Source organism: Zeus faber (assembly GCF_960531495.2).
Source record: "Zeus faber genome assembly, chromosome: 8".
Classification (NCBI taxonomy): domain Eukaryota; kingdom Metazoa; phylum Chordata; class Actinopteri; order Zeiformes; family Zeidae; genus Zeus; species Zeus faber.
Genome location: NC_137195.1, coordinates 10742666 through 10768990, shown reverse-complemented (window position 1 = coordinate 10768990; position 26325 = coordinate 10742666). Strand labels below are relative to the sequence as shown.

General features: G+C 46.4%; 3 protein-coding genes across 5 annotated transcripts in view; 1 reads left to right on the top strand and 2 right to left on the bottom strand.

The window, feature by feature from the left end:
- Positions 1-155: 155 nt before the first annotated feature.
- Positions 156-8066, top strand: plekha8 (pleckstrin homology domain containing, family A (phosphoinositide binding specific) member 8). Its single transcript, XM_080005231.1, has 13 exons — positions 156-292; positions 1655-1771; positions 1933-2088; positions 2204-2325; positions 2598-2756; positions 2877-2917; positions 3444-3577; positions 3887-4244; positions 5149-5234; positions 5834-5892; positions 6347-6548; positions 7021-7082; positions 7173-8066. Exons 1-13 carry the CDS (start codon positions 253-255, stop codon positions 7368-7370), a joined length of 1734 nt encoding a protein of 577 aa, XP_079861357.1. The 5' UTR covers positions 156-252; the 3' UTR covers positions 7371-8066.
- Positions 8067-11416: 3350 nt separating this feature from the next.
- Positions 11417-20297, bottom strand: colq (collagen-like tail subunit (single strand of homotrimer) of asymmetric acetylcholinesterase). 3 transcript variants are annotated; one of them, XM_080005242.1, is made up of 17 exons: positions 19775-20297; positions 18909-19018; positions 18516-18626; positions 17673-17717; positions 17432-17458; positions 16497-16568; positions 15923-15985; positions 15775-15801; positions 15626-15670; positions 15484-15519; positions 15305-15385; positions 15106-15202; positions 14264-14394; positions 13935-14087; positions 13704-13830; positions 13494-13596; positions 11417-13411 (listed from the first exon to the last, which is right to left on the bottom strand). In XM_080005242.1, exons 1-17 carry the CDS (start codon positions 19869-19871, stop codon positions 13342-13344), a joined length of 1395 nt encoding a protein of 464 aa, XP_079861368.1. In that variant the 5' UTR covers positions 19872-20297; the 3' UTR covers positions 11417-13341. The 3 variants fall into 3 exon arrangements, with proteins under 3 accessions (XP_079861368.1, XP_079861369.1, XP_079861370.1); XM_080005243.1 differs by having other exon boundaries at positions 13704-13845; positions 13968-14087; XM_080005244.1 differs by having other exon boundaries at positions 13968-14087.
- A 429-nt stretch (positions 20298-20726) lies between these two features.
- Positions 20727-26325, bottom strand: part of hacl1 (2-hydroxyacyl-CoA lyase 1) — a 7636-nt gene continuing 2037 nt past the window's right edge. The window contains exons 7-17 of the mRNA XM_080005232.1: positions 26081-26175; positions 25739-25851; positions 25474-25609; positions 25253-25358; positions 24218-24301; positions 23957-24058; positions 23698-23852; positions 23335-23493; positions 23139-23246; positions 22857-23043; positions 20727-21404 (exon numbers count right to left, since the gene is read on the bottom strand). Coding sequence (XP_079861358.1) covers positions 21372-21404; positions 22857-23043; positions 23139-23246; positions 23335-23493; positions 23698-23852; positions 23957-24058; positions 24218-24301; positions 25253-25358; positions 25474-25609; positions 25739-25851; positions 26081-26175 — 1278 coding nt within the window. The 3' untranslated portion in view covers positions 20727-21371. The remainder of the gene's footprint in view (positions 21405-22856; positions 23044-23138; positions 23247-23334; positions 23494-23697; positions 23853-23956; positions 24059-24217; positions 24302-25252; positions 25359-25473; positions 25610-25738; positions 25852-26080; positions 26176-26325) is intronic.

The following is a 26325-nucleotide window of genomic DNA, read 5'->3' as shown; positions in this document are numbered from 1 at the left end:
ACGCAGCGTGCTGAAGGCCACACGCCCCAACAAGCGTAAGTGGGAGGGACGCTAAAAGCCCCTAGCGACCGCTGCCAGCCGCATTCACCAACACTTTACGCAGTTTATCGCCAGAGTTGAGAGGCAGATCCCCACGCGTTACTCCTAAAGTCAAACTCGGGGGCGTCCGATGGAGTCGCCGCGATCAGCTGCGCGTCCGACGTTGTCATGAGAAAGCGCCAGTAATGAACTCTTAAACCGTCCAGACAAACAATGGAGGGGATTCTGTACAAGTGGACGAATTACATAAGTGGTGAGTAGCCCCAGGCATTGTATTGTGCCGCTGCTCCGCGCAGCGGTTGAAGCGTAGCTCCCACTGACTCCGCGGTGTTAGCTTGTACTACCCCGCCGCGGCGTCAAGTTTGTGTCTTCCCCCCTCCGGGCTCTCCGGTTCGTGTAACGTGCCCCTTCGGTATTCACCTCGTCGCCCCCCGGTTTCGCCGCGTTATCCCGGGCCGATTGTTCGGATGTCCGGCCACTTTATGCTGTGGCTGCCGTTAGCTAGGCTAGCTGCCGCCACCTGTCACTAATCCCGGTTTGGTTGGAGCGTAGACAACTTGAGCCGCATCGTTAAACTGGACGTAAGGGTTCGGGTTGGTTCGGATAACCAGCTGCAGGCTGTTGAGAGGAACTCACTACACAGTTTTTCATTTTTATTTTTAGTTTTAAACCAACTACCGAGTGTTTTATATCTACGTGTATGCGTGCGAACTTGCTCAATTAGCTTTTTTTTTTTTTTTTTGACAATGCGATTAGTTGAGACAGAGGTTTATTTGAAATGTTTTGGTTTACTTTATATTGATATTCTTTTGTAGTTAACTTCTAGATTTGATGTACAAGTCAACGATTTTCTACTTTGGGGTTTTTTTCTTGTAAATTAAAGGTGTATTGCCTATTTTTTCCTCTTTTTAATTTGTCCTGGCTTTCTTATTATTATTGTTTTAATATGAGCTGCTGTAACACCCACCTCCCCCCGGGGATTAATAAAATATCTATCTATCATCTATGTCTTTCTATCTATCTATCTATCTATCTATCTATCTATCTGTCTAGCTGTCGTCTATCTATCTATCATCTATGTCTATTTATCTATATCTATCCATCTATCTGTCTGTCTGTCTAGCTGTCGTCTATCTATCTATCTATCTGTCTGTCTGTCTAGCTGTCATCTATCTGTCTGTCTATCTATCTATCTATCTATCTATCTATCTATCTATCTGTCGTCTATCTATCTATCTATCTATCATCTATGTCTATTTATCTATATCTATCCATCTATCTGTCTGTCTGTCTGTCTAGCTGTCGTCTATCTATCTGTCTGTCTGTCTGTCTGTCTGTCTGTCTGTCATCTATGTCTTTCTGTCTATCTATCTATCTATCTATCTGTCTAGCTGTCGTCTATCTATCTATCATCTATGTCTATTTATCTATATCTATCCATCTATCTGTCTGTCTGTCTGTCTAGCTGTCGTCTATCTATCTATCTGTCTGTCTGTCTGTCTATGTCTATTTATCTATGTCTATTTATCTATCGGTCTATCTATATTGTACCCACTCACCAAAATTATTTAAATGTTAGGGATGGCGTTAGATTTGAGAGTTTTGTTTCCACCAGGTTGGCAGCCGCGCTGGTTTGTCCTCGATGGAGGAACTCTGTCTTATTATGACTCCCAGGAAGATGCCTGGAAGGGATGCAAGGGCAGCATCAAGATCTCCGTCTGCGAAATCCAAGGTCGGTGGCTTAAAACCCCGCGGGGATCCACGTCCGCTCACTCATCGTTTTAGCCATGATAGGCTGTGGTCAATGAAGTGCTCGGACCTTGTACTGAAAGCGACTCCTTATGTGCATTGCCTTTCTTTGCATTCTAAGTCTGGTTCAACACTGTGTTCTAGTCCATTCCACGGACATTACGCGAGTGGACCTGACGATTCCCGGAGAGCAATACTTTTACCTCAGAGCCATCAACGCAGCGGAGAGACAGAAGTGGTTGGTGGCTCTTGGAACAGCAAAGGCCTGCCTTACGGACAACCGCACAATGAGAGAGAAAGGTAGAGAGTCACTTTTACATCAACCGCTTGGTCGAAGATCTCTCGAAACCCTTGCCATTTTTTTATTTTTTGTAATTCATTTCCTCCTTTTTTATTTAATCTTTTACCACCGCAGAGCTTCAAGAGGGTACAGAGGCGCTGAAAACCAAGATGTCAGAGCTGAGACTGTACTGTGACCTTCTGCTCCAACAAGTAAACAAAATTCAGAACAGCGATGAGCTCGGATACTCGGTGGAGGTAAGGTTAATTTTTGGATGAGCTAGACGAAATAAGAGCAGCCACCATTTATGCAAAACCGCTGTGTCAGGTGCCCTACTTGTAACCACAGACACATCAAATTAAAGAGCTGCCTGTGCATGGGAGTGGACGGTGGTGGTGTTTGCTGAATTAGCATCCGTCCGGCTGATGACCCCTCCTTCTACTTGTGCTTGACCCTAGCCTGACATTTGTGTCAATGTTGGATTATGTGCCAGTGTTGGAAGATTTGAATGTCCGTTAACCCCTCGTAGGGGGACTTGGACAGCGGGAACATGGTGAAATCCACGTGCACCACGTTTCTGAAGACGCTGGAGGAATGCATGCAGATAGCCAATCAGACATTCAGTGCAGATCTGGTCACACAGACTCCCCCGGCATCTCCCACGGTCGCTGCAATCAAACCTCAGAAGGTACCGTTCCCCCCTCGTACACCCATTCTGTGTCGGAAGGTGCGATTTAATATATTTTTGTTTTTGGCTGATACTTAACACCCAAGCTCACGTGTTGCCCATGTCTTCTTCCCTTTGCAGATCAAACTGTCAAATCACTTCAAACAGAACTATGGAGAAAAGTAGGACATTTATCATCAATTCAGTTTTGTTAGAGTTTTTTAACTCATAAGTCAGTGTTTTTGTTTACATTCACTGGGACTTAGAGATATGGTCACATTATTATTTGATATTTCTTTCTGAATTTCTGTATTCGGCTTTCCAACAAAAGTTGCACATGAGGTGCATTTCAAGGTTTCCTTTCGACTTTATTTTTTTAGAGCTTCTGGCAGCCTGGCACAGTTTGTAAAATCCATTTTTAAAATATTCATTTAGCCTTGTGCATTTTTTATATGTATTGGATTTAGTAACTGCCGTATTGCAAACTTGTATACCTGGGAGAACGTTGCACAGCCCTAATATTAAACCCCCAAACAATTATGCTCAAATTGAAATCGGAAGTGCTTTCAAGACAAGATATTGTAATGGTTATAAATGTGACTTCATTGAAACACGTCTCTTGTATCTGATGCCGTTTAGCGTTTCACCAAAGCCCCGTTTGTCACTCGTATCAGAGCCATGATGGCTGGTAATTCGAATTTCTTTCAGATGGAGAGAATCGGGCGACAGCTTGGGAGAATCCATCGCACGCGACAATCAGAGCCAGGACTCTGGGGCGGAGGGACCGGAAGAACCAGAACGACCAGACACATCTGCGCGGAAGAGCCCCCCCGGCTCAGCAGGTCAGACCTCAGACGAGTACTCGCCGTTGCGTTGGTTATGAACCGGAGACGACTGCCGCTTTCCGCAAGGAACCTGTATTTATCTGCTTGAAATTAAGCCATTCAAACGTTGAATATCTGAGGGTGAAAGTATGTTTTACAATGGTGAGGGTGTGTCAGGTGCCTCAACTAATAGTTTCATTCATCTCAATAAAAACATATCAATGCAGCAGTTATTGAGGACCAAATCTATAATCACCATCGCATTTTTAAATTTAAATTTCTTCCCTTCAACTCTTTTAATACGCCTGCGTGTGCATCCGACTGCAGAGAACAGCATGACCAACGAGGAGAACGAGGAGCCCGCTACCCCAAACCCTCCCGACACCCCTGAAAGCCTCCACCGAGCAGATAGGGTCGCTGAGCAACAGCAGCAGCAGCAGGGGGAAGAGGAGGAGGTTGAAGAGGAAGAGGAGGAGGAGGAGGAGGAGGAGAAGGAGGAGGAAGAGCAGAAGCACAAAGAGGACCAAAGCCAGCAACGCGGTGCAGGCGAGGTTGCCCTCGTCCAGCAGCAGCAGAACCAGCCGAACCAGCATGAGGCCCCGTGTGACCTCCCTCCTTCCCAGGATGCAGCTCAGCAGGAAGACGTGGAGCAGGTGGAAACGTTCTTCAGCACAATGAGTCACAGGTACGGAAACGGCGCTCAGGAAGGCCACATACTTTAGTTAGGACGAGAGAAGAAACGCTGAATGTGGATTATTTTGGGTTCGACTGAGTAAGAGACATACAGTATAATCACTGCTACACTGACATAGTATGAGGACGAAAAATAACGAATTATTGCTTCATAGTGTTAATATATGAATATATAATATATAATAATATTATCTAATCTGGTATTCATGTAGCATTTGCTAGTACAGTATATGTTGAAATGCACTGTATGGAAATTAAGCCTATTTTTTTTAGTGCAAATGTTTAGTCAATTTAACTGTACTCTGTATTCCTGCTCTGATGAATAATGACAGATTATGGTGTTTTTCCAAAATTCCATTCCAAAATGTGAGACATGTTTTTATATCAGTATGTTCTCTCTTGATCACATGACACAGAGATGCCCTCAGCTGATCTTTGGGTTTGTAAATTTATTTGTTACAATTTCTCTTTTCTTTTTTTAACAGATATTCCTTTATTCATTTCTTTGATGAGAAAGTGTTACTCCAAGAGAATTCTGTGCAGTTCAGTTACAAATAACAAATAGTATTCCTATCGAGTGTCATTTTTGCTTTCTTATCGTTGACAAATCCATTGTCTTGCTAACACATTATTAGTTTAAGAACAGAGCTCGTACATATTCATAAGTCAAAATAAAAAGAGGAGCTTACGTGCTTGGACATCAGGTTTCTCAGATGCCGCACCGTTTCAGGATTGCATGACTTGGCGTGAACCGTCTTTGACTCTCATTTCCATGTTTGTATCTTGTTTCTTTCTTTTTATTTTTTGTCTGATTTGATCAAATAAAAGTAAAATCTGCGATACATGTCTTCACTATACGTTCATGTTTTGCAATCTTTCCCCTCCCCCCTTTTTAGATTTAGTGATGTGAGACTGGATGACGACAGTGGCATCCCGACGCAGGACTTTTTGGACTCGTGCTATGCCATAGTACCCGTGTTAGGTAGGCCGGTTCAGTTTCAGTCTCTTTCCTCCGCCGCTCCCTTCGTCCTTCCTTCCATGTGCATCCACGGCTCCTGTCGTTCAATCATCCTTCACGGTCTCTAATGAGGTCGAAGGAAGTCAAGGCTATTTTGAGGATCTTCTTTCCTGCCATTAACGCACGCTGTCGTTCGTCATTCACTGTCTGTTTCGCCTCGTTAGCGCTCCAGCCCTCTCGTCGTGTTCAACTGGCTTTGTTCGTTCTGTGGGCGTCGCTGATGTTATCGTGTGATATGTCGGGCGTCGCGATCGCACTGGGTGTATGTCCGTGCACGTGGGTGTGTTGGGTGTTATTTGGGGTGTGATTCACACAACTGTTCTTTGAATCAATCAGGGCCCGAATGACTGTCACACACACCAACTATTACTTTGTGTCTCCAGTTATGGATTTGAAAACATTTAACCGGAACCGCTCGCACATCTTACGTTTTCCGCCCTTTCTCCTTCAATGTCTTCAGCATTTGAAGAATTAAGAGCATTTTGTTTCTTGTTCGTATGCATTTCTATTAAGAGGGAAAGCATCATAATCATAGGAATGACTTCAGGACTCTCTCCCTCTAGACAAGCTGGGATCCACAGTGTTTGCACCAGTTAAAATGGATTTTGTGGGGAACATCAAGGTAAGTGTTGGTGTTAATGGATAATAAAGATGACTATTTTATTTAATTTTTTAACCATTTTTCACACTATTGTATATTTCCTCTCAAAGGCTCTGGAATATTTGTAGTGAAGCAACGTGAAAAACCTTCTCGTGCTCAGCATTTACAACTATACGTTATATGTCCACAAGGGGGCTCCCCTCTTATGTCGAGTATCAACAAATATGATTTTATTTAGTTTATTCATTTTGGTTAATAAAGTTTCAGGTGATTTTTCTTTGATTTCACAAACATGACAAATTATAACAAGAAAAAAGTATCTATGAACCAATTCAGCAAGTTCATCAGCGGTTATAGTGTGTATAGGAAAGGAATTATTACAGAATATAAGCGAGCGAATTGAGAGAGAAAAAGGGGGTGGAAACTCCAGAAAACGCCAGGCCTGTCACCTGACCGTCCCCTGTCCCCTCGCCAGAAAATCCACCAGAAGTTTGTGTCAGATGTGCCGAGGTTCCCCACGCTGCAGTCCATCGTGCTGCACGAGGTCCAGACGGACACGGCTCAGGTGCGCAACTCGGCCACGGAAGCTCTGCTGTGGCTGAGGCGAGGCCTCAAGTTCCTCAAGGAGTTCCTGTCCGAGGTCAACGCGGGAGAGCGGGACGTCCAAGGCGCGCTCAGTGAGTCGGCGCGCGGGGCTGCCCGATGGTGGTGTTCGGCTCTTTTTTTTTCTTTTCTTTTTTCTATTTTATTATTATTATTATTCTCAGTTCTTGACGAATCATTTAGTAAAAATATTTGTTTAATTTTACAACTCCTCATTTGTTTGATTCCGTTGGTCTTTAACGCATGAGTGAGAGAGGACCTCCTGTGACTGCAATTATTTATTTTGGTGGAATGCAAAGTGAAAACATTCAATATGAAATTCCTTAATTACACCAAATATCTTGACCTTTTTTCCCCCCACATTAAATGAATAATTTCAGTTTGCGAAAGATTTGAAGATTCACTCGACCTCACTCGCCCTCTTACTGAATCGAAACTTGAGGAGCTTTTGGGGGCATGGGTCCCGACTCGTGCGTCATTTCACGAAAAATTTGCCTACAGAATCCCGCCACATTTCCTCAGGATGTCGCTCCTGTTTCCCCTCAGACAACGCTTATGGGAAGACGCTTCGGCAGTACCACGGCTGGGTCATTCGGGGCGTGTTCGCCGTGGGTATTTCCTTATTATCGCATCTTCATTCTTTCTGTTTGTTATGCGGCCGTGAGCGTGGAGTGACCAGCTCTCCCCATTCCTCCCAGCTGGCCCTGCGAGCCGCCCCGTCCTACGAGGGTTTCACCGCCGCCTTGGTGTCCAGGGAGGGGGACGAGCGGAAGGAGGGCTTTGCCAGCGGCATGCACCGGGACCTGGGCGTCTACCTGCCCGCCATGGAGCGGCAGCTGGGCATCCTGGACGCTCTGTACGAAGAGTACAACCTCGAGTCCGACGAGGTGGTGTGAGGCCTCAGCACACAAGCAGAACCCCCTCCCCCCGACATCGTTCGAAAGCAGCCCCCCGACCCCAAGTGCCGGGGGAGGCGGAGCTGGAGACCAAGGGTGAATGCCTACCGCAAAGCATTCTGGGTTCAAAGTTCACGCAGGCGTCAGCAGTACGAGGTGTCTTCTCGCCGTCTTCAGACAGGTGTGTGTGTGTGTGTGTGTGTGTGTGTGTGTGTGTGTGTGTGTGTGTGTGTGTGTGTGTGTGTGTGTGTGTGTGTGTGTGTGTGTGTGTGTGTGTGTGTGTGTGGGAAAGGTCTTTTCAGGTATGAACAGCTGTTCAGCATAACCTCCAGGCATTTTAAAACAGGCAATATAAATATTCTGTAATGACACCAGGACAAATAAGGGGACGGTTGGGAATCGTGTCCCAACGCACACGAGATAAAATGTTTCATGACGGCCTTCGTTAGTAAAAACTCATAGTATTAAGTCCCAGCAGCCGCCTTGGATATGGATCCTAATTCCCTTTCTGTCTGATTCCAGTGCAAAGTCGACGCAAAATCAATCGAGGTTTCCGTATTTTCTTATTGAACAGGGTGACGCGGACACGCTGGCTGCTTACACATCGCACCGTTTTGACCAAACCGCCGTCAGGTTGCTAGTTCGTCCGATACCTGCCTTGAACACATGAGGAGCTCTTGCAGCGGGCTCGCTTAACCGTAGATGTTTTGCACTGAAGTTGTCCTTTGGGATTCACATGGAGAACTGGTTTGTGTTCATCTCATCTAAGATTTAAATTAAAAAGCCATAGTTTGGCGTTATTCTCTTCATAATACTAATATATATATATATATATATATATATATATAGATATAGATATAGATATAGATAGATAGATAGATAGATATTGTTTGTCTCTGTTTTAGATAGACTCCATGGGACCAAACTTATTCGTCATGAGAAGAGCTTGTGCTGCCTACCATAGACAGGATTCCATAACAGCGTAGACAGCCACTCTCAAAAGCAGCGTTTCTGTGAGAGTTCTCTGCACAAAACTGTCATTATCTCTTTATCTTTCCCTATTTATAAAGTCCAAGTTGAATAGCTCACATTTTGATAATCTGTCATTGACGTGTTTCTTATTTATGTGTGTGTGTGTGTGTGTGTGTGTGTGTGTGTGTGTGTGTGTGTGTGTGTGTGTGTGTGTGTGTGTGTGTGTGTGTGTGTGTGTGTGTGTGTGTGTGTGTGTGTGTGTGTGTGTGTGTGTGTACACACACACACAGACACACACACAGTGCTGTGCAAAAGTTAAAGGCACTTTTGAGAAAATGCTGTAACGTGAGGAAGCTTTGAAAAACAATGCCGTGAATAGTTTTTCATTGATCTATTAATGACATACAAAGTGCAGTAAACATAAAAAAAAAACTTCAATCAAATCAATATTTGGTGTGACCACCCTTTGCCTTTAGAACAGCTCTCAATTCCTCTTGGTACACTGGTACAGTTTTTGAAGGTACTCAGCAGGGGAGTGGTTCCCAGCCTCCTGGAGACCATGCCTCGGTCTCAGGTCTCCGTTGCTTCTGTCTCTTCACGTGATCCCAGACCGAGCAGATGATGCTGAGATCTCTGTGGGGGCCGTACCATCTGTTGCAGGACATGTTATTCTTTTGGCTGAAGATAGTTCTGTATGACTGGCTGTGTGTTTGGGGTCATTGTCGTGTTACACACATATTGACACACCGATGCAGAAGATATAAAATAACCGTCTCAAAATGTTGCTGTGAAATATCTTAAGTGCCTAAAGCTTTTGGACAGTACTGTGTGTATATATAGATATTTGCATCCATAGAGCATGGTTACTGCATGTTTTAATGTATAACATAGGTGCCAAGTACAAATGAATATACTCTTGACCAAGGCCTTGAACTTATTAAATGTATTAAAAAATAAAAAAAATAAAAAAAATTTTTTTTTTAAACCTACAGCAAGTGGGAAGATAATGGAAGTGTAAACAGTCGTGTGAAGATAATGTTACTGTCAATGTCTGCGGTCTGGACGCTCAGCAACTGTTTCATCCTCTCTGTACCCTGTTACACAAGGCTTATTGCAGTAAAGTACTTATTATGGTATGTTGTCAATATTAAACAGGGATGACAAGAGCTCACTCTTAGAAGCCAAGATTAAGGTTCTAATGTCAACAATGAAGTTTGGAGAGAGACAGACGATACATTCTCAAAGCCATTTGAACAAAGCAAGCACATCCTTGACGGGGCTTTTTCAAATGCATGTCAGTATTTTTAACAATGTGATCTCTACATTCTGAGTTTACAGGAGGTCGCTCTGTGGATTTGTACAGTACAAATCCTTTGCAGGAGGTCCACATCGAGGATGTGCGAAACTCATTTACTGTTGTCTAATCCCCAATAACACTAATATTGCAAATATCCTTTTTAAATGAATGTACATAAGATGCAATTTGGTTTTTACTTAATAAAATAATTTCAATAGTGTTACCGGGTTGATTGTTTTGTTTCAATCAACTGTTGATCTAATTTCTATGTGGAAGTGTCCTAAATGTGAAGGTGAAGTTGGTACGTGGTGGATTATTCAGGGTTGACGGCGGCGCCAGACCAGGGTCCTGGTTCGATCCCCAGCTGCTCCTGGCAGAACATCAGTGTCCTTGAGCAAGACACTCAACCCCGTCGAGCAGGTGTGCGCCTTGCACAGCTGTCGCTGCCATCGATGTCTAAGTGTGTGTGTGTGTGTGTGTGTGTGAGAATGTGAGGCATGTTCTGTAAAGCGCTTTGAGTGGTCGCAAGATTAGAAAAGCTCAAAATAAAATGCAGTCCATTGACCATTCACCATTTAATTGCTGAATATATTGTTTATGAATGCTACACCTTCTTTACATCCACCAATGCAGCGAGTGACTTGTCAGAACCAGATTCATTTGCGAATCTACGTGAATCTAATCCATCTTACTTCATCTGAATCACTGGTATTGAGGAAACATTCACCTTTATCGACTACATTTTAGAATGGGTGTTTTGTGGGCGGCGTGTCAGCCACTCCTCCCTGCAGGACAGGGGTTTCACTAGGATTGGACTGACAGCTGGGTGCCCTCCTCTCTGCGGCCTCTGACATCTCCTGCTGCACGGTTGCAATGCAATACTACTCAACGTGCAGAAAAAAATGCTTAGCTCCAACAACCAGCTGTCAGGTTTAGGACCATTGTTTTCTTTTTTTGTTTTTTTATGAATATAATAAGGATATTAATAAATAGATCATATCTGAATGGAAACTTCATTTGAGCACTCTTTTCTATGGACCGGGATGTAATTCATTATGGTATCAGGTTCTGTATCTCCGGTGGCCTTTCGTGCGGTACAGGAACATGTTTGGCCCAAATCCGATTGACTTGGTCAGGGGAATGCACATTATTGGATAAATACGCCGAGGTAAGCTTTTACTTGGGCCTCTGAGCGGGCGAAGTATCTTGATGCAATTTAGAAAATAAATATGGCACGTTAATAGAGTTAGGGGGTATCGCCTAGCCTCAAACATTTTTCCCGCACAACTGGCCGACTGCCACGACCTCCACCCGCATCTCTCCATCACATCTCCAGCCGCAGGGCTGCAACATCCGGGCGGAGAGGGGGAAACGTGGAAAAGCACAGATATTGACAGCGGCCCTAACCGTGGTCTGTTTAATAACGCAGCGCTTGGTGGGAAGCTGCTGACAGCGTCTTTCTTCAACCGGGTGTTTCTCTGCTACTGTTTTTTTGTTTTTTTTCCGAACCGTCAGCGCAATTCAGTGCAATAACATCAGTGCTTGTCTGTGTCACTGGCAGGGTTCCTTTCCCCTTCGCTCACTGCCAACTCACCTTCTGACACAGAGCTGAACTGAGGGGAAAACTCCTGAGCAGGGCTTTAAGGCAAAATTGCCCTTAATGGGTTTCCTCTTAATTGAATTAATTTTTTAAAACTTTTTTAGCCGTTTTCCAAATGATCCACAATGCACAGTTTGCCCAAATAACCAAACAGGAGTCGTCACTGTTGACGGCGGCGGAGTATTCTGTATTCATAAAGCAATGTGCAACCACATACGTGCTACTTTCAACATTGTATACACAGTACAGGACACAGCAGTATATGGCAACATGTAGAACATTCAACATACTGTATTTGGCATTTGATCTACTGGCTTTGGGTTTTAAGACAACTACGACCCTGATGAATGCAATAATGAGTTAACACATTTACAAATATAAGATATCCCAAATGTCTGGAACACTGCCGTTCTAACCCATAGACATGGTATCACAAGCATGCAGAGACAGTACAATAACAGTCGTTTCAGCTTCTTTTTTTTTTTTTTTCCTTTTTTTTTTTTTTCTCGGTACATTCACTGTCAGACAAGAAGCACTTTTAAGAAAAAACGGTGCAGCCTCTCGTTTGGAGGCCGCTCTTGGCACTGCGACATGTACGGCTCGTCGTGTAAAATCGTAGCTTATATCAGCACAACAAGTCGTACCCTCCCTCCCCCCTCCCCCCTCCCCAGACACGGCACACCACATGTAGACCGCTAAGTTCGCAGTTGAGTGTTTCTCTGCAGCTGTACGCTGTAAGACAGAAAGACCGGATGAAGAGGTATCTGAGCAAATAGAGTAGCGACCGGGAACACAGAATGCGGTCTTAACAGTGGAATTTAATTCCTCCCTTGAGCAGCTAGTAAACTATCCGGGTCTAGCCTGTGCAGAGAGAAAACTAAGAATGTAACAGTTTCAAGCCTTGGATGTACAGTATACAGTGTTTCTCGTTGGGAGGCGGGGGAGGAACCCCCCGCTTCCCGGCGTAACAACCGGACTCCTCCGGGTATTAAAGCTCTTTATTTAAGGTTAACAAAGCCTTGAGTTTTGTTGGTGTGCCTCGGCGTACAGTCTCTGCCATTTTTATTTTTTTTCCCCCTCGATTTTACAAAGAGTATAACGGACGGGCGGCCGCGAATCGCTTCCTGCCTGGAGCAGCGTTACCTGAGGATCCTGAGAGGTTGGAGGATGTGTCGGTGTGGGGGGGGGGGGGGAGGAAAGAAAAAAAAAAAAAAAACAAGTTGACCACGTCCAGACTCCGAACGCAGCCTGTCAGGTGCATTACCACCCCCGAGCCATGAGACCGAGAAGCAGAACCGGGCCCCGCTGAAGCCTCCAGGAAGCCGGGACGCTTTGGGGCGGAGCTCGCTTTTCGACTGAAATTCTCTCTCTCTCTCTCTCTCTCTCTCCCTCTCTCTCTCTCTCTCTCTCTCTCTCTACTGCTTAGCATCTCGTGTCGATAACTTTGTGTTTGCAGTTAACAATATGGTCGTACAGAGAGTCTGCGGTGTAGAAAAACTCATTACGGCCACGGACGTTATGACTAGGTAACATGCCCAGGTGATGCTCATTCTCGTCCCAGCCTCATGCAAAAAAAGCAAATAAGCTGTGCATCGTCCCCGGAACACCGTCCTGGGTTTCTGGATGTCCTACGGCATTTTTTTTTTTCTTTTTAACAGTACAAGGTCAAAACTATGGATTCTCCGGCTGTGACGCAGCGTTCTACCGGGTCTTCTACTGGAGTTCTGTCGCTCAGCTGTTTTATCTAGAGGTTCTGGTCTTCAGGCCTGCGCGTTAAGAGACAGAGTGCTATGATCCTGTGCATTTTTGTTACGTGTGGGCAAAGGTTTTAGTCTCCACTGGGTCACTTTCCAACCCCTTTGGGAGCTACATGACATACTAGCAGCGATTCAAAAAATAAAAAAAATTAATAAAAAAAAAAAAAACAATTCAAAGGTTTTTTTTCTCTTTCGTGATTGACTCGCTGCCTCTTCTGTTTAGAGTCTCTCGTCTGCAGCATTAAGGTTCTTTCTTTTTATTCTTTTTCTTTTTTTTTTTTGCATCAAAATGTTCCTGTTTAGTGCCGCAGCACGGCGATTCCACCGCACTGTGCGGACTTCCGTTCATGTGAAGTACTTGCAGTTGGTGGAGTCGATGAGACAGTACGGCGTGCACCGGAGGCGACCGTACGACCTGCGGAGGGACAGGAGAGCACAGCGCTCGGATCAGCGGTTACAGACTTGGCACTCGATTGCAGCGATCGCGCTAGATTTACCCCGGGAGATAGGAGTTGCACGTCTGGTAGCCGAAGTCTTTTCCGTCGCAGTCCTCGGCCCCCTCGTAGCGGTAGCCGTCCCCGCAGTAGGCGTGCTTACACTCTGCGGTGAAGGCGAAGTGGAATAGGGGCGAGATGTCACACACACTACAGATATACAGATACTGTACATATTCTGCTTGAATGGACCGCAGGACAGGGGCCACTTACTGACGCAGCCGTCGGTGACCACTCTGTTGCCGTCGTCGCACTCCTCCCCGTTGGGAATCTGCACGATCCTGTCGCCGCAATAGCCGTCCTCGTCCGGCGCGTTCTCCATGGACTGGAACGGCGTCATCTGGAACGAAAGAGTCTTTTACAGAGTTTAAATAAAGGCGAATGGAACTCAAATGAAAAAAAAACAAAAAAAAAAAACGCAACGGTGCAAAACACCACACGAACCCCCGACGAAATCCTTTCTCCGCGGACGGATACCTGAATCGGCAGCCAGCCGTCGACGTCTTTGAAATAGAGCGACCTCTGGTCTTTGCGGAAGGCGAGGGCGTATTCCGTGTGAAGACGCCCCAGCTCCTCCTCGTTGCTCACCACGAATATCTGCGTGAAAGGGCAGAGGGGATCGCCGTCATTGTCCTGCGGATTGGGGTCTCGGCTCGGCTTCCCCCGACGGTCCGAGGGAGCAGCTCTTACTGGAGGGAGCACAGAGCCGCGCTGTGAGGAAGCACAAAGTCCTATCTCGATTGCGGGGGACACAAACGAGACTTGTCGCTCACCGCCGGCACTTTGGGATAGTTGCTTCTGTCGCTGTGGTCGTCGAGCGGGGAGCCGGTGAGGGAGTTGCAGCTACAGCTGCCGGGAGGCCCCGGGAGACCGCGCTCACCTTTCGTCCCGACCATATAAAGTCCTACAAGAACATGAAAAGATTCGGATCACGCTAAAAGGCAGCGAGAGGCGGCTCTGACTTGGCGGAGTAGCGGGGTGTTGGCCCGGTGAGCCTGGACAGTGGGGCTGGCGGTAGCAGAGAAAGCAGGGCGAGCGGAACACGAGCCGATATAAATACCTCCCCCCGTTCAATGAAATGCATCCTCCGCTCATCTCTCAACCAGAAGTTGCAATTAGCTTTCATTTATGAAGAAACCAGAACAGGAGCCGGGAGCAGCTGCCCCTTAATAACAGGGTGACATCATGTTAGTACATCTGCGGGGGAGGCCGACCGTCTTCAGGTTCTTTGTGTCACCTTTAGGGGCGTGCGGTCATGGCTTGAGCACCCCGCTTCGGCCCCGCCGGGGTCTGGTTTCCGCGGTGCTAAATAAAACCGCCAGTGTTACCTCCGTCACCGCTCTAACGTGTGCTTCCTACTGCTGATGCAGACCGGCGCTCGCCCTCACACCGTCGGGGACCAGGCTTTTTCACATGCAGCAAAAAAGTTAATAAAAAAAAAAAAATTGTGCACAGCCAGGCAAACAAACTCATCGCTGGAGAGCAGACGCTGTCCAGCCCCAAAAGCTGACCAATCACCATGCATCCACACCGCTTCCTCTCGGGGAAAATGTTGTACGTCCTAAATCCTTAGAGGGTTTGGGCTCTGTCAGGAAAGGTATGCTTGTGAACAGACCTGTAGCAGGTAAACCTGGGGGACCCGGGTGACCGGGGGCTCCTCGTGGGCCTGCTGGGCCCGCTGGGCCTGCGCGTCCCAGGTCGCCTTTCATCCCCTGAATCACACAGACAGGTAAACGATCAAGAAAAGCAATGACGACGCTTTACGCTTCAGAGAACCAAAGCATGGTAACGAGGCTCTTCAACGACGTCCTCACCTGCTTCCCTCTCTTGCCCGGGCGCCCGGTGGGTCCTCGGTTTCCTGAGATGCCGGGTTCTCCCTTTGGCCCCATCTCACCCTGGACGGAAAACCAACGCATTACACACGCACACAGTTACACACACTGTTTCAAACGCAAGACGCTTATTGCAAAATCAAATGGTTTGTCATGCTCACTTTTTGCCCCAGCATTCCTGGGAACCCCATTGTACCCTGCGGACCAACAACAGTAATGATTACCAGTAGTATTCTGATGTAGTATGGAGTCAGTCGTTGGCGTATATATACAAGGGTATGAATGATAAAATGACGTATGAACCTTATCTCCTTTCACTCCACTCTCACCACGGTCACCTCGAGAACCCTAGTGGAATAAATCGCAGTATTGTTTATGCAAAATACATTGTAGATTCAACAAAATATCATGGAAGTACTGTAGATCAGAAAAATGTTCTGTATTTGCCGCACCTTTTCCCCTTTATAGCCAGGTAAACCCTAAAAAACAAAACAAAACAAAAAACCCCATAATCCATAAACATAACCCAAAATCAACGTTTGATCACAGAATGGGACGGACTCAGCAGTTTTAGAACCTCGTGCGCAGGAAAGTACCCACCTTGGGCCCAATCGGTCCTCTCGCTCCCGGTAAACCCATCAACCCTGGGTCTCCTTTCTCGCCCTGGCACGGGAGAAACACAGTGTGGGGTTTGGAAAACAGGGTTTAAAGAACAGCCAAAAAAGAATAAAGCAGTGTCAAAAACGTGAAATCTGAGTTGACGATTAATTGAAATACAAATAATTGTAATTAACATAGTGTAAGCTTATAATAGTGGAATAATACGTATCCGCCATGTGAACAAAGGCCATTTATTTACATTTGACATCCAAACAACTAATGGAAATCCGTGGACTTCTGACAGATTCTGTTTGTTGCAATATTTCTCATGTCATTATAAAATTCCCTTGGACCTTTGGACAACAACATATTATTTTTTTATGGAATTATGGAATCTAACAACTGAGCGAAATGATCGCGATCAGCTCGAGTAATTGTGATCAGGTGACGATGTAATAACTGCGACACAGCAGCCCTGACTTACTCCTCGGATCAGAAACAAGAGGCCCGTTTGGTTATTTCACAGTACTTGACGGCATCGCAACAGCTACATTGTGAAAGAGGACTTACTCACTTTGGGCCCATTGGGTCCCGGCCACCCGGTGGGTCCCAGTCGCCCCGGGAGACCAGGAGGGCCGGTCCGACCCTAGGGAGGGGAGGAGACACGAGGGGAACAGTCATCTTATTGGACAGAGAACATAACCTTGGAAAAAGTCTGGCAGTTCGTCCTTTTTTTTTTTTTTATATCCAAACACAAACATCGATTTTGGCGGCGGATAGAAAAGAAACAGGGACATCTTAGCATCTGTTGATTTACTGCACGGCTGGAGGGAGAAGCACGTTCCGCCGGATGAGCTGACCGCCTGCCCGCCACAGTATTTATCAGACACGCGAGTGCAGCTGGACATGTAGAGACGGAATGAATTTAACAAGCCCTGTCACGTTGCTCCGGTTAATTAAATGATGGTCCGTATATAGAATGGGAGCCGGTGCTTGTGGGAAATAAAATGATTTATGAGCCGGCCTAAGCACTAAGCTAAATTGCACTGCGGTGCGACAGGGTTCGCTCACTCAGACCGGCAGCCTCCCGATGGAGCCTTTATCGCTTAACCACAGCGACGGATCATTTAGGGGGGTCACTGCTCTTCCGCCTGTCCCCACCAACATCGGGAGGCGAGTCTCAAAGATGGGCTGGCCTGTCTCCCCAACCTAATGAAAGCAAGACGGTCATCCGACGAAGGGAGAATTTGCCGGATGGGTTCCAGGAGGTCGGCGCGGCGGCCAGAAGGTCCGCTTCTGCTCCGGGACGTGTTTGTCCTTCGCGTCCCGCCAAGGTCCCGGCACCGTGCAGTCCGTCAAGGTTGTATCTACAATTTCATAATGTGCCCGACCAGGCCCCGGGAAATCACTCTCTCCTATCCACCGCGCAGGTCTGGGGGCAGTGGATCTCATTTTTGAGTAAATCCACTTAGCGGGGGTGGAAATAAGAAGATTAATGGGGACCCTCACCTTTTGTCCAGGTCTCCCAATTTCTCCCTGATAACACGGGCGGGGGAAGGGAGAGAGACAGTCGTCAACAAGCAAGCAGAAAGCATATTTTAGGACATTTTGCAATACATGCAAACACTAACCTTAAGGATAAAAGGTATAAATGCCTACTACGCCTACTGAGACTAGCACAGGGTTAGATAATACTAAATAAGGCAATTAAAACTCAGGGGAAAATGCGCCCGATAACTTTGGCCCTTACCTTTTCACCCTTGGGTCCTCCTATACCAGACACACCGGGCACACCCTGATGAATCCAAACACATACAGAACAATCCTCTGCATCAGAACGACTTTATTTGCCAGATAATCCCTCTTGAGATTCATTGCATTTCCCTGAACGCTGGTCCTCCTCTGCAGTTTCAATTAGCTAAGGGCTGAGTGGACATTATCGATTTAGATAGTGCCCGATGGAAAGTGCCTGTGCGATAGGAATTCTCTGTTATGCAATTGCCCAGGTAGGCTTTGAATGAGCCTGTCTCGGGTAAGGGATAATAAGGGACAATACTTTGGAATCTTAGTTGGTCATGGACATGGGAAACCGTTTTGACAATGCACGAACATCCAGCTCCTCCAGCCGTGTTTATAACTCAAGGTGCATGAGCAATGTTTAATGGTTACCACCACGTGTGCGCACGCTGTGTGTTGGCCATCGACGCTATTTACATCAGCCGCTTTTGCCTTTCCAGACAGACAAAGTCTTTGGATGGTTTCTAAGAATGCCGTGTGGAGCATAGGCTGGCAGTGGAAAAAGGCTATTTGTGTCTCGGCTAAATGTAGAACATTAATGGACTGCCGTGGTGCAGGGGCCGGAGAGATCCCCTGACCGCCCGCCTCGCAGGACCCAACACAAAAGGGTCCCGCTCACTCATCGTGGGAAGGAAATCCAAGAAAATCGAAAATGCCCACAGAGATATTTGGACCAAACAAGACTCTATTCTATAATAACAACCGAACGCAGCGATATCAATATGGGTGAATAAAAGTCAAGACCGTACCAACGGCTTTGACAGCGAAGATATCGGGGGTGAAGTACGGTTCCTACCTGTAGCCCCGGGGGGCCGGCGGGCCCCGGGGGGCCGGAGACACAGGAATGCCCTCCCTGGTCTCTGTCGGTCTCTGTGTTGCCTCCACCGATGGACAGGATCCCCTCGTTCTGGAGAGGGAAGAACAACAGAACAGCCGCAGCTGCCGTCGAGGCTCCTCGTACTCCCCTGTCAGAACTCGGGGCGCGCTTGGGGTCACCGCCGACGCGACTGGAACTCAAAAATGGACCGAAATGCCCCCCCCCCCCCCCCAGCACCGGAGCAACGCTGAACGCGTTACGTCCACATCGTTTTCATCAACTTTCTACCTTTATTTGCCGAGCCGCATGCGGGTATTCCCCAAGGCCAGACCGATGGTAAAGAGTTTCCACAAGGCCACGACATGAACTCACGTGGGCGTGACGGCGCCACAGGGAGGGCGGCGGCGGGAACAGCGGGGGCGGGGGTGGGCTCACTAAACAGCACGGCGTGAACCTCCTCTGCTGCTCCTGGGACCTGAGAGCTGCAGGAAGCACACATCCGGACGCGTTAGCAGATTTCGGAGATTCCTCAAGAGCCCCGGGGGGGGGGGTTGTTGAGTGTGAATATGAATAAATCCTTGTTCTCCGGCGGCGTCTCGACCTACTGACGTGGGCTGTCTGCGACGGCTGAATTGATTGTTGATTACGCACACAAAGTGATAATAATAGTGGGACGCTTTGCAAACAAGCATGTTGTTTACCATTCCTTGCATTCAGTCAGCCAGGGAGGTCAGATCACGAGCAGGGGGGGAAAGAACAGAAGGGGAATTAAGGAGGTAAGAAAGTAACAGGTGCAGGTCCCTGCTGGAGGACTCTGCTATTTATAGGAGAATTTACAGTTGAATCAACACTGAAGAAAACCGTCGAAAGTCATTGGATCGTTAAAAACAAAATGCTTAGAAATGTGAAATCTACACTTGTTGGGTGTTCTCGGATAGGAATCGAGATATTCGTATACATTCGAAGTTGAAAAAACCTAAAAAATATATAGGTTTACATCTTTAAAATCTTAAAAAAAAAATGTAAGTGAGTACAACGAAACCATTTTTATTTATTTTTTTTCAGTTTAGGAGCAACAAGGAAGCAGAAACCAGACTGTGATTTATTGTCAATCCAGCTGAATCATCTGTCTTCCACAAATGCAAAGTAAACACACACGTGCGCGCACAAGCCCGAACGCCCGCACGGACACACCTGCACGCACGCACGCACGCACGAAAACGCGCACGCACACTCACCTGCTGGAATGGACAGAATGTTGTCCACGAAAGAGGAGTGAGCCAGGACATAACAGGACAACAGTGGGAGATACAATCCGAGCGTTAGAGACTGCATGGTGCCCGGGGTGCGGCTCCACCTCTCTGGATGCGGGTCCTCAGGTCCTCCTCTCTGGGTACGGGTCCTTGCAGGACCCCCTTTCTGTGCGCAAACCCTGCCCCCTGCGTGCAGGTCCCTGCAGGTCCTCCTCTCTGGGTGCGGGTCCTTGCAGGACCTCCTCTCTGGGTGCGGGTGCTAGCAGGTCCTTCTCTCTGGGTGCAGGTCCTCAGATCCTCCTCTCAGGGTGCAAATCCCCCTCTCTGGGTGCAGGTCCTCAGATCCTCCTCTCAGGGTGCAAATCCCCCTCTCTGGGTGCAGGTCCCCAGGTGCTCCTCTCAGGGTGCGGGTCCTCAGATCCCCCTCTCTCGGTGCTGGTCCTCAGGTCCTCCTCTCTGGAGGTGCGGGTGCCTGCAGGTCCTCCTCTCAGGGTGCGTGTCCTGACTAGGAGTCTCAGCAGAGGACTGACTCCCTCTGCTCTCTGCAGCAGTGGGCATGCCAGCCAATGCCCATTAAATCTTTCCTCTGCATCAGTGTCCTCTAAAATTACACCAGTCAGCCTACCAGCTGCTCACAGTGCCAATATAGGATCCTGCAAGGGCTGAATGTGTGTGCGCCTGCGTGCGTGCGTGTGTGTGTGTGAGGGGGGATATTTCCACTCGGATCTGCAACAGTGATATTTTCGAAGATCTACTAGTTTCTCTACAGAGCCCAAACAATGCAGCATGAATAAAAGTAAATATACTTTACTCAGCTTTGTAGTAATATACCTAACGGTGAAGCCTGGTATTAATGGCTCTTGCACGCGCGCCCACACACACAAACACACAATTACAATGACGCGATATCAATGGTCACAAAAACAGCACAAGAATAATTAATTGAAAATGTTTTATAGCCTGTGAATATTTTTAACAAATGTTTACAAAATGCTGACAAAAATATCACGTTAGGATCAATGTTAGTCAACTGACATTACATACAAATGAACCAAACTGAAATCAATAAATTCAATTTTCATTCAAACCTTTCCCACTTTTTCGCAATTGCAAGACATTTTGAAGGACCTAACAGTCTTTGCTAAATCAAATTTCTATTTCAAATATTCAAGGTATTGTAAATAGCACATTACTTTCAGACCATATCCATCCCTTGAGACAATGACTATAATCCACTTTGATGCACAGGAAGAAAATAAACCAGTTTTATTCCCATTTGGCATGATTTTAATGGCACTCACCTGGTGGTATTAGGCAAGTTTTGCAATATGAAATGTAAAAATCTTCATAAAAAAAAAAAAAAAAGACAATAAAAACATTGTGCAATATTTTCTGTAGAAAAATGTAATTGTAGAGTTAATCATTGAGGTTATATCTTATAGTGTAACCCTGAATTACCCCCTGGGATCAATTAAATGTACTTTCATCTTATCTAGTCAGCACAAATTAAGATATTTCATAGAAACAATCAAAGTCACACAAAATCAAGTTCATGCAGTATTCTGCGGTTCTCTTCAAAACTCTACAGGTTGGAGCGAGTTAGCCAAGGGAACTCCTGAAAGAGAAATACATGAAAACATGGAAAATAGACAGAGGATGATAAGCCTATTGTATAAAATATGCTGTTTTCCTTTTGAACATTGAGCATAGGGTATCCACTGGTCCTTTAAAAGTCTTAAAAAAAATAAAATAAAATAAAATAAAAATTTCTCGTATTAGAATTTCTGGAATACTTACTTTTGAAAAAATATATATAAAAGTATGCATTTTACTTGCCGGGAAAACAAATGTTTGATGCATTTGAGGCTTAAAACAAACTTTTTGTTTGGTTGACATTTGCTATTGCAAACCACAGTAGTATTTTTTAATAACAATTAAATGTATTCAATCAATTAATAAAATAAATTTGACTAAAAGTGGTTGTGAAGCAATATTCAACATCCCTTCCGATGCATAGGAAATAGATTAGACCAAAAAGAAAGAGTTAATTTCCTCCGAGGCATAAGGCAGAAGAGTGCCATTGTGTAAAAAGCCCCCGTGAGGCCGCGGATCTGCCCCAAATTCTCAATCCAATCCTCGGCCGCGTCTGTGTAGGGTTGCGTGGATACATTCGACATAAACACACGGGGACCATCCTGTCTAATTATGGGCCGTCCTGAAATAGAAAAAGGTCAGGTCGGTGCGGCGTGGAAGGGATCGTCTTCGGAAAACAACGGTTCCGCCGTGCACCTGGAGCCGGAGGATTATCCCTCAGCGCTGCCCGTCACTCACAGAGCCTCAAGCACAACGTGGAGGAGGCTTGCAGTGGCACGGGGGTCGAGGCTGCGCGGCTCCCTCCGCCACAGCGCCACCGGACCCCGTCTTGCTCCATGTGTCTCGACGAAAGCCATTGCCACGGGGGAAATTCGTTCACGCCGACCGAGATTTATTTGACTGTAACCGGAGAAATATCTATCTCACGAGTTTCCGACATAAAGGTTTAGAAATACCGTTATAGGAATCTTCTCATTTCTCAGAATGTATTTTTTATAACTGAACAATAAAAGCAAAAGAACAACAACAACAATATGAGCAATATAAATGCCTCAATTTTTGGTTTTTGTAAAAAAATAAAAAATAAATGTCGGAACTTAAATGAACTTGTGAGCTGGGACTGCGGCACAACTCTTAACCAGGTCGGTTTTAAAATGTTTTAGCACCTCTGATATTTGGTTTTTATGTTTTTCTAATTTGGTTTTAGCTTTTTTATTTCTATGTTTTTATGCCTTATTGTAAAGCACTTTTGAATTGCCCTTGTGTATGAAATGTGCTGTACGAATGAACTTGTCTTAACAGTGACAAAAACACAAATGCATCACAAAGACACTCAACCATTCACAACACTGTCAACACTGTGACAGATTGAGGCGGCGTGTTGCTACCAACCTGTAGCTGGAAGATAACACATGAATGATCGTTGGGACTTCACAGAGTAGGTTTTTAGATATTCTCGGAGGGCAGTAGTTACCTGCTGCTTCCTGTCGGAGGAAGGGTCGATGAGGACATTGATGAGGCTGGGCGTCTCCCAGTCGCTCAAACTGGCCCGCAGAGCGTCGCGCAGCTCCTCCACCGTCCTCACCAGGAAGCCCCGCCCACCGAACGCCCTCATCACCTGGTCGTACCGCGCTTCCGGAAGCAGCGTGACCGGAGGAGCGCTGGGGGAGCAACGGGAGTAGACGGGAAGGGGTTTTGTGGAAGATACCGTTCAAGCTCATCTGCAGGAACCTTGGGCACGCGTGGCTTTACTCACATCGTGGTCAGGTCTCCCATCGTCGCCATTTCCTTCCACGTCTCAGGGTCCACGCCGCTGTATATCCCGTTGTTATTAACCACAATAATCACGACGGGCAGATTGTACCTGTAGAAAAGTCACGACGGATGTACTTCAGGCGGTATGTTCTCAGAAAAAACGGGAACGTATGAAAGTGTGGCAACAACAGGGCGACCTGCACATCGTCTCTACTTCCATCCCGGAGAAACCGAAGGCGCTGTCTCCTTCCACACAGACGACCCTTTGACCTTTACTCCGCCCCCGCTCCACCGTGGCAGCTGCGATGGCAAAGCCGAGGCCAATGCCCATCGTACCAAACGTACCTGCGTCCAACCTGCGTATCAGGGAGATAAAAAAACAACAACAATCAAAACACATCTTACCAAACTTGAAAACTTAAAAACTATACGGACGTCTGACTATTTGGCTCAACTGTAGTTATTGTATAAAATGTGCATCAAGACACCGTGGCCCAGCGGGGTGAAGGACGTTAGTTGGGATTCCGCCTTTAACCTTGACTTCCAGCGGCCTGCCTTGCCTGTGTCGAGGAAGGTAGTTGTGCAACATTGTGCGTCCAATGTCCATGGTGTTTGCCCCCTCGCTGACGATGATGCAGTCCCGAGGCAGCAGCTGAGCGACGTGGTGGAATACCGTGTAATAGTTCATGGGAAGTGTCGACTGGACGGCTAGTGCCTGGGGAAGGGGACACGTGAAATCAGTCCCTCATCCTCATCACAACGGACTGAAATGGATTAAAAATCGACGATGGATTTGGGCACGGCGGAGGGGGAACACACCGTTGTTATTTTCGCGTTGGCCGCCATCTTCTCCTTCAGTGCAGTCCACCACTCTGTGTCGGAAGCGTATCGCCAGCCGTCTTTGCGGACACATTGCAGAAGCTGTCAGGAGAGAAGGGGCGAACGATTGACACGGGTGCCACTTCACTCCACAAATGAAGGCGGGCGTTCTGATATTGTGTTCGTTGTGGATCCAAGCACCACAGGAGTTTAATTCATCAGTTAAGGGGCAGGTCACCGACGATACTCTGGTAAATGTACCTGAGTGACAATCGCATTGATGTCACCAAGGAGAGCAGCGGCGGGCCGGACATTATTCCCCATCTCCTCAGCACAGAGATCAACCTTGAGGTAGGATACAGGTTTATTATGTTGCAGTACAGTGCTGTTTACGACAGAGGAACAATCACCTCAAACACATCCCCCACGACAGGCAACTAAACCTGATGCATATTAATAATGTAAAAGTGTTACTGTAACTTATACTCTTTTTCCAGTGCACCAAAAACACTGTAACACCTGCTAACATCTGGCGTTGGTGGCATTTCACGGGTGTTTATCGGGCCCGAACAGCAGTGATGGATACATGACACCTGGGTAGACGCGCTAATTTTCACCCCTTTACCAGAGCCATGCGAGGGGCGTTGAAGTTCCGGACGTTGGCGCGTAAATAGACATGAATATCCGTGTATCATTCGATCATTTCATATCCGATTTCGCCTACCACGTGCCACCCAAGGCAGAGACGGGGTTGTAGAAAACACACACCTTTATTGTGGAGGGGGCTTGGTAAAACAAGCCCCGGAGCAGATGGACACAGGGCATGACAGGGCTCCTCTCTCCTGAGTGTGTGTGGGGATAGGGGTTTTAACCTGTTGCTCGTTAGACCAACCAAAGAGGAACGCGTATGCAGCCACTCTGACCCTGGGTCCCTAATTACCTAGATCCAGCTCAGATGCTGCTGCTCAAACGACACCACATACCCCCGACACCAAACTGAGGCCAGGGAGAATGCCCAGCCAAAGCCCCAAAAAACGCCATACTCGCTCATTTTGGTGTAAAAACGGTATTAATGAAAATGAGCGCCAACCAGGCCATACTTTTCACACATATATATATATATATATATATATATATATATATATATATATATATATATATATATATATATATATATATATATATATATATATATATATATATATATATATATATATATATATATATATATCTATAATGTCAACATATCACTCCCATAGAAGGCCTTAAAGACACAAAAATGGGAAATAGGAACACCTGGATGATCTTCACATCAGGGTTGAATCTCGGCGGGAGCCCGAAATGCAGCATCCAGTTCAAGCGAGCTCCGAGCAGAAGCACAACATCGGCTTGAAGCAGCGCTCTGAACGAGGAAAAGAGACAGAAAGGGGGGAGAAACAGAAGGCAGTGAAGGGAAGAATTGGGACAATGTTGAGGAAGGAGGAAAGACACAGCAGGAGACTGAAAGAGGAGCCGACCTGGATCGTGCCGCCGACACACACTGGGGGTGGTCATCCGGCAGAACCCCCTTCCCCATCGGTGTGGGCAGGAAGGGGAGGCCAGCCTGCTCCAGCAGCTCCCTCAGAGCAGCTTCAGTTCTGCCGTAGGCGGCTCCTAGTGCACCAACACTCACATATTAAGGACTTGTCTACTGAATATGCCCAGCGTGCCGTGTTGATCCAATAACAATCTGATGGCAGAAACAGTTGAAAATAAGTCTTAATAAGTGTGTTTTGAAGATACCTTTGCCAATGATGACTAATGGCCGGTCAGCCTCTTTCAGAGCCGAAAGCGCTTGAAGGACGGCCGTGGGATCAGCCAAACTCACTGGAGGAGGAGGGCAGCGGGACGCAACTCTGACAGGAGAAAAGTATTTCCTTAAATCTCAAACTCATAAAGTATTCCTTGCGTATGTCAAGAAATGTTAGCTCAAACTTTGAGAACTGTTGGAAAATTGGAAATTCAGGAACAAATACACAAAAAAACACAACATTATTTTATAGTGTAAAAATGTTATTAAAAAATTCTGCATTATAAAATATATACATAATAAAAATAGAGCTGTAAAGTAAAATAATGACCAACCTGACTTTGTCCCTGTCTACTTTAGCATTGACCATGTCCCCCGCGATATCCACATAACAGGCACCCGGACGCCCATACATGCTCGTGCGAACCGCCTGATAATAAATTAGACAACACAATTTTTGCATATTAACTGTATACAGCTACAAACTGGAAGTTGTCAATCAGGTTTAGAGGAATACATCTCCTGTTTGCAGTCTGTGACAGTGAAGAAGTAAACCAGACAGACAGATTAAAAAAAAAAC

Excerpts from the sequence above, each read along its gene's own strand:
- plekha8 (XM_080005231.1), top strand. The coding sequence starts at position 253 with ATGGAGGGGATTCTGTACAAGTGGACGAATTACATAAGTG. Across the intron at positions 293-1,654 it reads GTGGACGAATTACATAAGTG|GTTGGCAGCCGCGCTGGTTT; the intron begins GTGAGTAGCCCC and ends TGTTTCCACCAG. Across the intron at positions 5,893-6,346 it reads ATTTTGTGGGGAACATCAAG|AAAATCCACCAGAAGTTTGT; the intron begins GTAAGTGTTGGT and ends TCCCCTCGCCAG.
- colq (XM_080005242.1), bottom strand. The coding sequence starts at position 19,871 with ATGCAGTCTCTAACGCTCGGATTGTATCTCCCACTGTTGTCCTGTTAT. Across the intron at positions 15,802-15,922 it reads GAGGACCGATTGGGCCCAAG|GGTTTACCTGGCTATAAAGG; the intron begins GTGGGTACTTTC and ends TTTGTTTTTTAG. Across the intron at positions 13,597-13,703 it reads GGTCACCGACGGCTGCGTCA|AGTGTAAGCACGCCTACTGC; the intron begins GTAAGTGGCCCC and ends CCTTCACCGCAG.